Consider the following 15,777-nt stretch of genomic DNA (forward strand, 5'->3'; position numbering starts at 1 on the left):
CCTAGGGTAGGTGTCGGTGCAGACACGATGGGCCAAATAGCCTCCTTCTGCACTGTTGATTCTATGATGAGAATCATTCCAGTAACAGACCAAACATCAACAACCACCACAACACAGAAAAGGAAAATCAATAGAGATGATTTCCCAGCCCCCCCCCCCCCACTGCCCACAGAAAAAGGATTAGATTTAGTGGGTGGGTGTGGCACAGCTAACCGCTCTCTAGTGGCCAACGCGGTTCGTTAAGGACCTATTGAAGGAAATTTTATGGCGGACTGGGATTTTCCAGTCAGCCTCCAAGTCTCCACAGGTGGTGGGGCCCAGTTTAACTGTCTGGAAATGGCCTCCCAGCAGCAGACCTGGGGGCAGGGTAGTGGGCAGCACTCCATACAGTCCTCAAGGCCCCCATGCCTGCGTGAAGCAGCCACAGTAGACCACCCTGCGAAGGGCTTTCTCCCCCGTGACCTGCCTGTAAATGCCATTTTATAGTTTAATTTTTTTCAAAAGCTGAAGAGACAGCGCCTCCATTTTGAAGCACTTCCTCCCTTACTTGCCTTGCACTCAGCCCGCTTCTCCATTCAAGCTGGAAGGCCACTGATTGGTCCGTCAGCTTCGAGGGCCAGCCTGTCATCTTTGATTGGTCGACCCGGGGGGGGGGGGGGGGACCACAATGAGTGACTATTTTTCTCGCAGTGCAGCCTTCTGACCCACCTTGGCAGTGGGGCTCGGAAACCCGCGGGGAAAATCCTAACCCCAAACAAGGGAAATGGTGATATAGTGGCAGTGTCACTGGAATAGGAATCCAGATGCCCAGGCTAATGCTCTGAGCAGAGGGGTTCAAATCCCATCGTGGCAACGGGTAAAATTGGAATTCCATTAATAAATCTGGAATTATAAAGCTGGTCTCGGCAATGGCGACCATAAAACTGTCATTAATTGTTGTAAAAATCCATCTGGTTCACTAGTATCCTTTAGGGAAGGGAATTTGCCGTCCTTACCTGGTCCGACCAAGATGTGACTCCACATCCACACCGATGTGTTTGACTCTTACCTCCCTCTGAAATCATATCATAGAATTTACAGTGCAGAAGGAGGCCATTTGGCCCATCGAGTCTGCACCAGCTCTTGAAAAGAGCACCCTACCCAAGGTCAACACCTCCAGCTTATCCCCATAACCCAGTAACCCCACCCAACACTAAGGGCAATTTTGGACACTAAGGGCAATTTATCATGGCCAATCCACCTAACCTGCACATCTTTGGACTGTGGGAGGAAACCGGAGGAAACCGGAGCACACACGGGGAGGATGTGCAGACTCCGCACAGACAGTGACCCAAGCCGGAATCGAACCTGGGACCCTGGAGCTGTGAAGCCATTGTGCTATCCACAATGCTACCGTGCTGCCCGTTAAATAGCCTGACAAGCCACTCCGTTCAAGGGAAATTAGGGATGTGTCTCAAATGCACGCCTTGCCAGCGATGCCCGCATCCCATGGAAGTTGATTATAGCGGGATGGCACTGGATATTAGCCGGGAGGATAGCTTCCTTCAAGAGCAGCCCACATTTCCAGTAGTCACCACATAGCCTCCATGAACATGTACAAACGAGCAGAGCTGGAAGAGACCATTTTGCCCATCAAGTCTGCATCCCCCCCCCCCCCCCCCCCCCCACCCCCCACCCCCCCCCCCCCCCCCCCCCCCCCCCCCCCCCCCCCTTCACTAACCCCCATGGCATCTCCTGGAAGAGGCCCGAGTAAAGACCCAAAACCAACTGATGGAGGAAAAAGTATCTGGGAACTTCCTCTGGAACCCAGTGAGTAAATCAAAACTATTCTCGGAGGTCAACGAAGAAAACATCTTCCCTTCTATTAGGCAACATTTTAAACACAGGGCAAAATCCGCAAATATAACTTCCGAAATGTGCACCACACTAATCCCCAGATACCATAAACAGGCAAGAATTAAAGTACTCATGTCCTTGATACTAAAATTAACTTTTCATTTATTCAGCTGACTGTACGAGTGCCACATGCACCACAGATATAAATAAAAACAGATGGAAGAGAAAACAGCCGGAGGTTTCTGAATCAAAATATCTTTTTAATAAACTTTTATCCGCATAAAAAATATACTCCATTCCAGTTCAACAAATACACATCGAAATGACCACATATTTTTAAAAAACGAACTGAAACCACACAAATTGAGAAAGGCAACCAGTTTGATATAAAGAAATTACATTCACATTAAATGTTAAAATAGAACCTGCGGGTTTTAATTAAGTTAAAGGTCACAATTGAGAATCCTTTTGCAAAAGAGCAGACCAAGTACAATTTAACAAACTGAACACATTATAATGCTACCATTCTCCCATAATGTCACATCTTGCTCATCACAGATTCATGTGTGATATCAGAGATATTGGCTACTATTTGAAATAGCAGGGTGGTGGGAAGACACGAGGCTGTGCCGGTTCTGAGTCAAGGACGGACAAGTGTCAAGTGCAGCACATCAAGAGCAACATTAGACAATCTGAAGGATGTTGGAAGAAGGTTTCATAGTCCTTTAAGAACGGGAAATACTGTAAAAGGAAAAAAAAATAAAGGAATATAGAATCATAGAATTTACAGAGCAGAAGGAGGCCATTCGGCCCATCAAGTCTGCACCGGCCCTTACAAAGAGCACCCTACCGAAGCCCACATATCTACCCTATCCCCGTAACCCCCACTTAACATTTTTTGGACACTAAGGGCAATTTAGCATGGCCAATCCACCTAACCCGCACCTCATTGGACTATGGGAGGAAACCGGAGTACCTGGAAGAAACCCACCACACACGGGGAGAACATGCAGATTCCGCACAGACAGTGACCCAAGCTGGGAATTGAACCTGGGACCCTGGAGCTGTGAAGCAACTGTGCTAGCCACTATGCTACCTTGCTGCCCATTGGGCGGGGAGCAGTAGTGTGACTAATGGGGTATGTTTTTCCGAGGGTCGGCACACACATGATGGACTGAAGAACCTCCTCCTATGTTGTATGATTCCACGTTTTGAAGTCCCATAAAGGTGGAAGCTGAAGGAGACTTAAAGTCTTGATGCTAAATAATTGCAACCAATATAGTGTCAGTGGCCAAAGCTCATTGTAGAATGTAAGTGTGAGTGGCCTGAAAAGGCTTCCATTTCAACATTCTCATCCACTTTCTTAAATCACTTGATGGCCTCGCCCACCCCCGTCCCTTCTCACCCCCCCCCCCTCCTCATATCTGTAGTCTCCTCCAGCCCGACAACCATTAGATATCTCTGCACCCACTGTTCTTTTTTTTAATAAATTTAGATTCCCCAATTCATTGTTTCCAATTAAGGAGCAATTTAGCATGGCCAATCCACCTACCCTGTATGTCTTTGGGTTGTGGGGGCGAAACCCACACAAGCACGGGGAGAATGTGCAAACTCCACACTGACAGTGACCCAGAGCCGGGATCGAACCTGGGACCTTGGCGCCGTGAGGCAGCAGGGCTAACCCACTGCGCCGCTGTGCTGCCGGTGCTCCCACAATTCTAGCCTTTTGCACATGGTTGGTAACCTTGCCTTCAGTCACTCAAACTAAACTCTAGAATTCCCTCCTTAAACCTCACCACCTCCCTCCCTGGAAGATGCTCATTCGAATCTACCTCTTCGAGAAAGCATTGGAAACCTGTCCTCCGGATCCTTGTGCGACTTGGAGTTTGTGAACATTCCGGTGAGGCACTTGGGATGTTTGACTCTGCTAAAAGACGCTATATAAATGCAAGTTGTTGTTGAGTCGGTAGCAATCAAACAGTATAATTCTTTCATTGGATTTTCAGCATCAATACTGTGTTCAGTACTGTGAGCCAAGAAACAAAAGAGACATTTAAGATAGGACACCAGAAATACTCAGCAGGTCAGGCAACATCTGTGGTGAGAGGTTACTGGGTTGAAGTTCCAGGTTCATGACAGTTAACCCCTAAGGGTGGTGCAGGGAGAAGCCACAAGGCCAATCTCCAGTATTGGGGCTTTTTGTCAGCAAAGGAGATATCCGCAAACTGATCTTGCAGAAGTATAGGAGGTTGTCAATGGAATGGAAACAGTAAATTGGAATAGCGCTTTAAATTAAATATCTGAAGCAGTATAAAACTACTAAATGGTCATTTTAAGGACTGGTATCAGGAAAGTCTTTCACACACTGTGGTCCACACTTTGAACTCAAGGATACAGTAGGGACACCTGGAGTGCTTTAAGACATAACAGAGGTGGCGATGATTTTGGGATCGTCTGGATGGAGGAATTAAGTTGGGCCGAATGGCATTCCCCGTCCATACTCACCTTGCGATCTTCTAACTGCCTCTTGCAGTAGCTGTGATGTTAATGAGGCTGGCTGGATTCTCCACGGTTAGAACAGCCGTACCTCACTAACAGAGGGGAACAATGAGTTTAGAGAACAGCCTAATCAGTAAAATCCGACCTTCTTTGTCAGACTGAACGCTTTCGAATTCACACAGGAGCTGATAGAAATTTGTTCAATTTCCTGAAAAGTTTCTAAACTTTCCAAGAATTCTTTATTGCTGCATTAGAAAATGATTTGGGACATAGTAATAAAAACAAATTACTCGGGATGCTGGAACCTGCTGAAAAGAAAAATTGCTGGAAAATCTCAGCAGGTCTGGCAGCATCTGTAAAGAGAGAAAAGAGCTAACGTTTCAAGTCCAGATGACCCTTTGTCAAAATAAGTGAAACTCTTATTTTATCTTCTAATATATATCAGCAGTCCGGTTGGTGGAACGTGTTAAAAATACAACTTTGCTCACTTGAATACACTTAAATAAGAACTGAATAAAACCTTAGAAACAAAATATCAAACAATACATGAAGTCAAGGACATGGCAAAAAGCACAAGCACAAAGAAATCACTTTAAACACAAACAGACAGATGATTCAAGAATTCAGGAACAAAGACCTCGACCACGAGGTCATACTTTTAAGGGGATTCTCTGGTTTAACCCCTCATTTACTTTCATTGGCTTCCAATTCTCAGTTGAGACCTCCTGGTTTGTTCAAATGAATGTCTGTTACTTAGAAGATGATTTGTTAATCAAACATTGGACATTACTTAAGATTAACTGGTGCCTATCAAAACTAGTTCAGCGTCTGCATGCGCAGTCTTAGGAAAATTACTAGATATGGTTTCTCACAATTCCATGTTACACAGCTTGGCGGAGGCCTTGCAAGAACTGATTAGTTGATTAGACGGAGAACAAGACATTCTTAGAACATAGAACATACAGTGCAGAAGGAGGCCATTCGGCCCATCGAGTCTGCACCCACCACTTAAGCCCTCACTTCCATCCTATCCCCGTAACCCAATAACCCCTCCTAATCTTTTTGGACACTAAGGGTCATTTAGCAAGGCCAATCCACCTAACCTGCACGTCTTTGGACTGTGGGAGGAAACTGGAGCACCCGGAGGAAACCCACGCAGACACGGGGAGAACGTGCTGAATACACTGGAATACAATGGGTAATTCATTATATGAGACAATGACTGGATTCCTACAGTCATGACAATTTAGTATTTTTGCCTCTTAGCTACATACATACAACTAGCAACTATATGAATAAAACTATGAATAAAATTAGACTCTTACCAATGCCAATACAGCCATGTTTTGCCTTCCAGGAATAGAGAGCCTATACGAGAGAGCTCTTCACCTCCGCAAGATTCTTCTGACCCTTCCACGGTCTGTGATTATTGTGATGAGATACCTCTTTGCCTTTTTAAACCAGTGAGTATTGCGTCTGCTGTTTTCTGTTCGTTCATAAATGCCTCTTAGGTTTCCGGTAAAGTTGCTGAAAAGTTTGTATTCCAAGTATCTGGCTGGGCAGCTATTATTAGGCATTGTGGGGTAAAGTAGCTGGGGCAGGATTCTCACAGCCCCGGGCCGGATAATCCCCGCGAATGGGCCACACCGCCCCGACGGCAGCATGCGCCGGCGTGGGTGGCGTGCCACTGGTCGCGCAGGCTGCTCTACGCGGCCGGCCCGCCAATTCTCTGCCCCGGATGGGCCAAGCGGCAGTAGGAAAAGTGCCGAGTCCCGCCGGCGCCGTCCTAACCTGCTCTGGGCCGGCGGGACCTCGGGTGGTGGCCTGGGGGGGGGGCGATGTAGCCTGACCCGCGATCGGGACCCACCAATCAGTGGGCCGGCCTCTGTGGCTAGGGGCCTCTTTTCCCACGCGCCGGCCCCTGTAGCCCTGCGCCATGTTGCGTTGGGACTGGTGCGTTGAAGGAGGCCACTGTGCATGCCGTTGTTGGCGTAACTGCGCATGCGCGGATCCCCCGTCCCTGTAGGGGACAAAATTAGACATTGGAGCGGCCCGTTCACGCCGTCATAAACGCAACGCCGTTTACGACAACGTGGACACTCTGCCGCGGGATTGGAGAATCCCGCCCCTGATTTCTGGGATGAAGGGGTTGTTTTATGAGGAAAGGCTGAGCCTGTCCTCATTCGAGTTGAGAAGAATAAGAGGTGATCTTATCGAAATGTATATGATTCTGAGCAGGCTACGCAGGGTGGATGTTGCGTTTCCGTCCTGGGGGAACCTTGTACTCAAGGGCACAGTTTAAAGATAAGGGGTGAGATTTCCTGATCCGCCAGCTGCATTTTCCAGCATGGCACGCACCCCGCCAGCAGCAGGATACTCCCTTCCCGCAGCCGACCAGTGGAGATTCCCATTGTGACCACCTCACGCCAACGGGAAACCTACGGACGTGGGTGCACTGCCAGGAGACCGGAGTATCTCACTGACGGAGAATTCTGCTAACTGAGTTTCCCTTTCACAACAATGAGAAATATCTTCACTCAAAGGGTTGCTAACCTTTGGAATTGTGTCCCCCAGAGAGCAGTGGAGGCAGAGAGTCGTGAATAGTAATCTTTCATAGAACATACAGTGCAGAAGGAGGCCATTCGGCCCATCGAGTCTGCACAGGCCCACTTAAGCCCTCACTTCCACCCTAGCCCCGTAACCCCAATAACCCCTCATAACCTTTTCGGTCGCTAAGGGCAATTTATCTAATCTGCGCGTCTTTGGACTGTGGGAGGAAACCAGAACACCAGGAGTAAACCCACGCAGGCACGGGGAGAACGTGCAGACTCCGCACAGACAGTGACCCAGCCGGGAATCGAACCTGGGACCCTGGCACTGTGAAGCCACCGTGTTATCCTCTTTATTGTCACAAGTAGGCTTGCATTAAGACTGCGATGAAGTTACTGTTAAAAACCCATTTTGCCACATTCCGGCGCCTGTTCAAGAATGAGAGAGAATTCAGAATGTCCAATTCATCTAACAGCGTGTCTTTCAAGACTTGTGGGAGGAAACCCACGCAGACACGATGAGAACGTGCAGACCCCGCACAGACAGTGACAAAAGCGGGAATAGAACCTGGGACCTGGCGCTGTAAAGCAACAGTGCTAACCACTGTGCTACTGAGCTGTTCAAAAAGTCATTGCAAATGGGATGTCCAATCGGATAGCAGAGAACGGCTTTGATCCATCAACCTCTGAATTATGGGCCCAGCACGCTTCCGCTGCCTCACTCTGCTTCTCGACAGAGTTAGACAGATTTTTGATCGATAAGGGAGTCGAGGATTATGGGAGACAGGCAAGAAAGTGCTGTTAAGGACACAATCCGATCAGTCATGGTCGTCTTGAATGGGCCGAATGGCCTCCTCCTGCTGCAATTTTTTACAGTCTTATGAAATGGCCATTAGAAATACAGATTTTTGATAATTAAAACCAAAGGTGATTAAGCCGGCCTACGGGATTCTTGCTTTATTAACCAAGGGATTGAATATAATAGCAGGGAGGTTATGCTGGAGCTGGTTAGGCCCCAGCTGGAGTACTGTGTTCAGCCCTGGTCACCACATTATAGAAAGGAAGTGATTGCACTGGAGAGGGTGCAGAGGAGATTCACCAGGATGTTGCCTGAACTGGATCATTACAGCTATCAAGAGAGACTGGTTAGGCTGGGGTTGTTTTCCCTGGAGCAGAGATGACTGGGTGTGGGCCTGATTGAGGTGTATAAAATTATGAGGGACATGGACAGGGTGGATAGGAAAGTACTTTGCCTCTTAGTGGAGGGGTCAGTAACCAGGGAGCATAAATTTAAGATAAGGGCAGGCGGTTTTGAGGAGATGTGAGGGGGAACTTTTTCACCCAGAGGGTGGTTGGAATCTTGAATGGTAGCACAGCGGTTAGCACTGTTGCTTCATAGCGCCAGGATCTCGGGTTCAATTCCCGCTTGGGTCACTGTCTGTGCACGTTCTCCCCGTGTATGCGTGGGTTTCCTCCGGTTTCTTCCCACAAGTCCTGAAAGACGTTCTTGTTATGTGAATTGGACATTCTGAATTCTCGCTCTGGAACTGCGCCGGAGTGTGACGACTGGGGGATTTTCACATTGCAGTGTTAATGTAAGCCTATTTGTGACAATAATAAAGATTATTATTATATAATAATATGGAATTTGTTATCAAGAAGGGTACTTGAGGTGAATACTGTAAAAACATTTAGGAGGAAACAAGATAAACATAGGCAGGAGCAGGAACAGAAGGGTGTGTTGATCGGGTTTGACAAAGAAAGGTGAGTGTGGAGCACGCGCACCAGCATTGACCAGCTGGGCTGAATGGCCTTTTTCTGTGCTGTAAATACTATGTAATATTTTATAATATTAAAAGTGCAGCATATCCTGCTCCTTGATTGGCCCAACAGGAGTTGAACAGGCCAAGAAAGCGTCAGGGGTCGCACAACGGAGATTTTGGGAAATGACCCCTCCCCCATCAGGCAAGATTGAATGTCAGGCTTTTAAAAAAGAATTTAGAGTACCAATTTATTTTTTTACAATTTAGCATGGCCAATCCACCTCCTCTACACATCTTTGGGTTGTGGAGGTGTGACCTACACAGACACGGGTAGAATGTGCAAACTCCACACAACCAGTGACCCGGGATCGAACGCAGGTCCTCGACGCCGTAGGAATATCAGACTTAATAAGCGGTCTAGTGTCGCAGTATTGGAGCATCCTTTGCTACTGTTAGACCTTGAGAAGAGTTTGACTTTGTTCATCCTGCTCCGTGCAGATGGTGAAATTTCAGCCACACCATGTTGTTGTTGAGCAGTGAGGATTTTCTGACATGATCAGTGTTTTGTTCCATTTAGTTCCAAGAGGTTGGCAATGTTTCAGCAAATTGGAAGTTTAATCCACACACGGCGATAATGAGCAGCTGTTTTCTCTCTCAGCCAATCCCCAAATGGCACGCTAGTCTTTTGTTTGACTCGCTCACATGACGCCTTATTTTTATGTTTTGTCACATCATATCTAACTGATGTTTAGATATGTCTCTGCCTGTGTGAGAGAGACGGGGAGCAGCTTCTAGTCTTATTCTTAACCAAATGAGTATTGAAATCATGAGAATTTTGAGGTAAATGAAACAATTCCTTTACGTGAGGAATGTGGAGTAGCCATCATGAAAACCCAAACCAACTAGGTTAAGGAACAACATTCTTTTGTGCTGTCCACTGACCTGCATGTGAGCTAATCTTTGGGCACTGCTGAAGTGTTATGAAGCTATGAAACTCACAGCTGCCTCTCTATCCCAATGGAAAGGCCCACCCCCCTGCCCTCCCCGGCAGAGGCCGCTCCACATTTCCCCCTGGTCAACGGTCTCCCCTCTCTGCTGCCCCGAGCTGAGGGCCTCATCCCGCAGCTCCTTGTGGACTGGAAGAGTCTCAAAAAAGCAGTTTGCTCAGCAACCATCCTGCATTTTCATTTTGTTGTGGGCCATCCTTCAATAAAAAAAAGATTGCTGGTATTTCCCACGGCTTGTTGGACGACGCGGGCAAGAGTGGGGAGATCAGAACAACCTTTGAACTGTGTCAAATAAACTTCAGAATTAGTGGCTGATTAGGTCGATTCCAGGCAAATAAGCTTCAGCTACGATCTTTGCCAGAAGTTACTGTACCTGCGGTTCGGTGTTTGTTCCGATAACCCCAGTCCTTCTCCCAAGTCCATGTCTAACCTCTTGCTGATTGTCTTGTGTCTCTTGGCAGCCTCTCTCAATACAACGACGAGAACATGATGGATCCTTACAATCTGGCCATCTGCTTCGGCCCAACACTGATGCCTGTCCCCGATTTGCAAGATCAAGTCTCGTGCCAGGCCCACGTGAATGAGTTGATTAAAACCATCATCATCCACAATGAGTTGATTTTCCCTGATTCCAAAGAGCTGGAAGGACCCGTGTATGAAAAGTGCATGGCTGGTGATGACTATTGGTAAGCTGAGATCCCCATCACCCCCAATCCTTTCCCAGTCCCTCTTCCCCTAAAGCCTGTCATTCACTGTCGCGCAATGGGATCATATGAAATAAAAGGGGTAGGCCGTTCAGTTCTTCGTTCAATATGATCATGGTTAATCTGATTGTGACCTTAACTCTACTCTCCTGTCCATAACCTTTGACTTGTCAATCAAAAATCTGCTCGAGTCAGCCTTGAACATATTGAATGACCCAACCCCCACTGCGCGTGAGGAAGAGAATTGCAAACACAAATGACCCTCGGAGAAGAAATTCTTCCTCATCTCCATCTGAAAAAGGAGTCCATTATTTTGAAACCGTGCCCCCGAATCTAGATTTCGAATGAGGAGAAGCATCATCTCCACATCCACCCCGCCAAGCCCCCTCAGAATCTTTTATGTTTCAATTAGATTACCTCTCATTTTTCTAAACTCCAATGAGTATGGGCCCAACCTGCTCAACGCATCCTCATAAAACCAACCTCCTCACTCCAGGAATCGGCCTAGTGCACCATCTCTGAACTGCCTCCAATGCAAGTGTGCCCTTCCTCAAGTAAGATGACCAAAACTGCACATCATACTCGAGCTGTGGGCTCACCAATGTCCTGCACCGTTGTAGCAAAACTTCTCCACTTTTATATTGCATCCCCCTTGCAATAAAGGGCAACATTCCCTCTGCCTTAACGACTCGAGGTGCCTGCATGCTGTCATTTTGTGATTCTGTACAAGGATTCTCAGGTCCTATCTTTACCGCAGCGTTGTGCAGACACTCTCCGTTAAATTATACTCTACTAATACCAGCCCAAGGGAATGAATGTTTGGCTGGGCAACCCAGTTAGCTTTAAAGGAGGAGTAGAAATCTTTCCGTTCATCCAATTCTGCCCTCTTGTGCGTCTCATTTCCCATTGGCAGCCATGCCTTCAGCTGCCTGGGCCCTTAGTGCTGGAATTCCCTCCCCAAACCTCTTTCTCTCTCTCCTCCTCTGTCTTAACACTCCTTACAATCAGTCTCTTTGATCAAATCCCAAGATGTTTTATCAAGTAAAGACATTATGGGAGAGGGGGTGGTGTAGCGGTATTGTTACCGGACTAGTAATCAAGTGACCCGGGGCAATGCTCTGGGGACCCAGGCTCAAATCCATGGCACATGGAGAATTCAAATTTAATAAAATTCTAGACTTAAAAGTCTAATGATGACCATGAAACCATTGTCGATTAATGTTAAAAACCCAAATCGTTCACTAATGTCCCTTTGGCAAGCCATTCACTTCAAGGGCAATAGGGGATAGGCAATAAATGGTGACCCATCCAGCTACACCCACATCCCATGAATGAATTTTTAAAAATCAATATAAGTTATTGGAGAAAGATCGAGGCAGTTGATGAAGGCAGATGGGTGGGCCAAAGTCAGGAACAGAGAGGCTTGCAGGTCTGGAGGAGGTGACGGGGATGGGGAGTGTCTAAGGGAAGGCAGTGGCAAGATTGGAACACAGGCCCTTCAAAACATAGGCACTTCTGTTTATTAACAAGTTGAGAAAGTGAATCCTCCCATCTCAAAGTAGCTCAAGGCTGATAATGACCATTGAGCGAAAGCCCCAGGACACCAGAGTGCTTCCTCCTCAAGAGTCTGTTGCAGGCGAGGGTCAGTGAGAGTATGGGTTTTATCTAAATAATGCCCACGTACAAAATGTAACAGGACAGCACAGGACGACCCTGTGAACAATGTGTTTAACTCCCCTGCCCTTGTCCTTTCCTGCCCTCATTTTTTTAATTTGCAAAGTCTAATTGTTGAATGGAGTGTTGTAAGACTGGAAATAACTGAGAAACTCTGAGGAAAATCAGCAGCTTTTCAATGAATTCTGGTCCCCAAAGTCCCAACCCAGTGAGCTCAACATCTTCCTAATACATCATGTGTTATATGTGCTAACTAATTATGCTAACTAGCTTATCTTGCATTAAAGGCCAATTATGTTTGACGGGCTGCAAGAACAGGTCTCAATAAAGACCTTCCCTATCCTTGACCTAATTGTGCACGATTGCAGTGACATCCTGACTTTGACTGAAAATTAGCTTTTGACTGAAGCCTCATCTCTTGACATTCCACTACCTGCCCTGCTCAGACTGCCATGTTGGAGGGGTGGCCCCTCATCACCAAGTAATACCTTGGTCTCTGCCGCTAGCTGTCCAGAACTCTCAGCTTCTTCAAACGCCTCTCCATCCTCTCCCCGGGCCATCTTCCCTCAACATTTTCTACTGAGCAAGTCTTCATCCTCAGGATTTTCAGTCTGCTTCTCAGATGGGCCTTGCCCTGTGTCCTCGGAATTAATTGCACACCTGCGTTTCCTATGGGTAGTCCTGATATGCACAGAAACAATAAAGTCTCGCGAGTGCCCTTGTAGGCACAGACTTATTTCAACTCGGAGACTGTCAAATATCACTCTGTAGTAACCCTTCAAGGTTCAATCTACTCAGAAATCAACACAGTAAATTATGAGGAAGGGTTTGAGGCCATTCTGCCCCTTGAGCCACTTTACGCCACCCCATTAGATCATGGCTGATCTGCACCTTAACACCATTGAGCCTGCTTGGTTCTGTAGCCTTTGCCTAACCAAAATCTACGGATCTCAGTTTTGAAATATTCAATTGACACTCCAGCCTCAACAGCACTCTTTGTTTTGGGTGCTGCGACGGTGGGGGAAGAGTTCCAGGTTTCCACTCCCCTTTGGGTGAAGAACAGCTTCCTGCCAACACCACTGAAATGCCTGGCTCTAACTGGAAGGTTTATGTCCCCTTGCTCTGTACCCACCTGCAGGCATTCTTTCCCTAAACCTCAGTTCACTGCTTAGTCTCCTTTAAGATGCTCTTTACCTCGTTGATCAATCTATCTTACTATCTCCTCACATGACTCAGCGTCATGGTTTGATCACCCTCACATGAAGTGCCTTTACGGTGTTTTTCTATATTAAAGGTGCTATATGAATGCAGGTTGTTGTTGCTGAGGTAATAGTTACTCACTCTCGACCCCTATCTTAAACATCTCAATTGGACATTGAATCATAATGATTGAGTAACTGGATTGTATAATCAGGACCACGCTCCCTCCAGAAAAGCGTGGCTGTCTCCAAAAGTAATCTTTTATTTCCACTCTGCCCAACAGCGACAGCCCCTACAGTGAACATGGCACATTGGAGGATGTCGATCTAGATGCTGGCACTGAGACACACACCAGTGAAGATGGTATGTTCCTGATTGGTCGATACGGTTTTTATAAAAAAAATACCTGGGAGCCAAATTTTAATAGACATTTTTCCCTAGTCGTGAGTGTAAAATGGATTCGGGTTCTATCAGGGAAGGGACTTTGTTTTTTTTAATAGAGCAGGTTTGACAGATACCTAACAACAAAATTAATGCACATGAAGTCCCATTGGGAGGTCAAGGGTCAGAGCACTTGAGCTCCAAGCCAGAATTCATAAACTACATTCCAAGCGGACAAAACTCCAATGCGGGAATTTATGGAAAAAACTAAATTCTCTTGCTGGTTTTCAAAACCCTCCATGGTGTTGCCCCGTCCCTCTCTCCATAAACTCCCCAGGCCCACAACCCTCTGCCATATTGGCACTCCTCCAATTCCGGCCTTTTGTGCATCCCCAATTTTAATCCCTCCACAATTAGTTACTGCACCTTTAGCTTCCTAGGCCATAAGTTCCAGAATTCTCTCCCTAAACCTCGCCACCTCTTTACCTCACGGTCTTCCTTTGAGGTTTCCTTCAAACCTTGCTCTTTGACCAAACTTTAGGCCGACTGACCAAATATCAACGTTTATTTGGTTCGGTGTCTAATCTTGCTTTCTGTGAAATATCTTGGTGTATTTTGTTCAGTTAAAGGCGCTATGCAAATGTAAGTTGTTGTTGAAGATGTTGAATATCAAAGGGAAAGTGCTTTGAAGGTCATGTGATTTGAGGTGCTTGAGATCAAAGTGCGAGTCTGCGCCTGACCTCGGCACAGGTGGAGGAGTATAAATCAGACGGAGAAAGAAATCAAAACCCTTTTACGCGACACGGAAGAGTTTTGTGTGCTGGGGATTAGCGGCCTCTCATTCTGATTGTAAACGCTTCAGACTCTTTTTTTTTTATATTTAGATTATCCAATTATTTTTTCCAATTAAGGGGCAATTTAGCATGGCCAATCCACCTGCACATCTTTGGGTTGTGGGGGTGAAACCCACGCAAACACACGAGGAGAATGTGCAAACTCCACACGGACAGTGACCCAGAGCCGGGATCGAACCTGGGACCTCAGCGCCGAGAGGCAGCTGTGCTAACCACTAGGCCACCGTGCTGCCCTTCTTCAGACTCTCTCGAGTGAGCCTCGAGGTCTGAGTACTGCGAATCAGGGCAGTCCAAGCACAGGAAATGTACATTAGATGGAATGTAAACAGCCAATTTATGGCGGTTTCCTGCCATTATTACAGGCAACATTCATGATGGCATCATTGGGTGCTACAGTAGTGAGAATGTAGGCAGAGTGACCCAAACGATCAGACCTTGATTCTGGCAGGACAGCAGGGAGTGACAAATATTGGTATTCAGTCTATGACAAAGAACAGTTTTGCTTTTATATAGCTCTTTTATACAGTACCCTCCAGACACCTAAACACTTTACCACCAACAGATTACTTTTGTAGTGCAGTCACCATTTGTTTTGTGATGGAATTGGGAGGAATTTGGCTATTCGGCCCATCCTGCCTGTACCAGCTCCTCAGAAGAGCTACCTAGCTAGTCGCACACGCTCTTTCCACATATATCTGGAACTTAATAGCTTACGGGTATAAAGGCAATTCGCTTCTGAAAGTTATTATTGAATAATTCGCAGCGTAAACAAGAAAATTCACCTCCTCTATCTGCTGGTTCTTTTGCCAGTTAGGTTAAATCTGTGTCCACTGGCTAACGACCATCCCCTCCCCACCACCCCATTCCCACCCTCTCTCCCTTAGTGGAAACAATTTCTCCTTGGTCGTCCCTCATTGAATCCTAGAACAGTTACAACAGGTTATTTGGCCTGTTGAGGCCACTCTCTGCGAGAACAGTTCATCCAGCCACATTGCTCTGCCCTTTTCCCCTCTAGTCCTGCACGTTCTCTCAATTTGGGTGCTGATCCAATTCCTTTTGAAAGCCACCGTTGACTCTGTTTCCACCAAACTCTCAGCCATTGTATTCCATCTGGGGAAGAAAAAGATAACTTTTTAGACTTTAATGGCATCAAGAGCTATGGGAAGAAAGCTGGAATATGGCATTGAGATCGAGCATCCGCCATGATGATATTGAATGACTGAACTGGCTCGAAGGGCCAAATGGCCTACTCCCACTCCTAGTTTCTATCATTCTATGTTAACCACTCACAGGTTTTACCTCATGTTGCC

At 46.7% G+C, this 15,777-nt stretch overlaps 1 protein-coding gene across 6 annotated transcripts in view; it reads left to right on the top strand.

The window, feature by feature from the left end:
* srgap1a (SLIT-ROBO Rho GTPase activating protein 1a) overlaps positions 1-15,777 on the top strand; it is a 274,720-nt gene that overhangs the window by 232,023 nt on the left and 26,920 nt on the right. For all 6 annotated transcript variants that reach the window (XM_038781245.1, XM_038781239.1, XM_038781244.1 and 3 more), the window contains exons 16-18: positions 5,693-5,798; positions 10,116-10,340; positions 13,516-13,595. In XM_038781245.1, the coding sequence (XP_038637173.1) occupies positions 5,693-5,798; positions 10,116-10,340; positions 13,516-13,595 (411 nt within the window). The remainder of the gene's footprint in view (positions 1-5,692; positions 5,799-10,115; positions 10,341-13,515; positions 13,596-15,777) is intronic.

The sequence above is a fragment of the Scyliorhinus canicula genome, chromosome 20 (assembly GCF_902713615.1).
Source record: "Scyliorhinus canicula chromosome 20, sScyCan1.1, whole genome shotgun sequence".
NCBI lineage: Eukaryota > Metazoa > Chordata > Chondrichthyes > Carcharhiniformes > Scyliorhinidae > Scyliorhinus > Scyliorhinus canicula.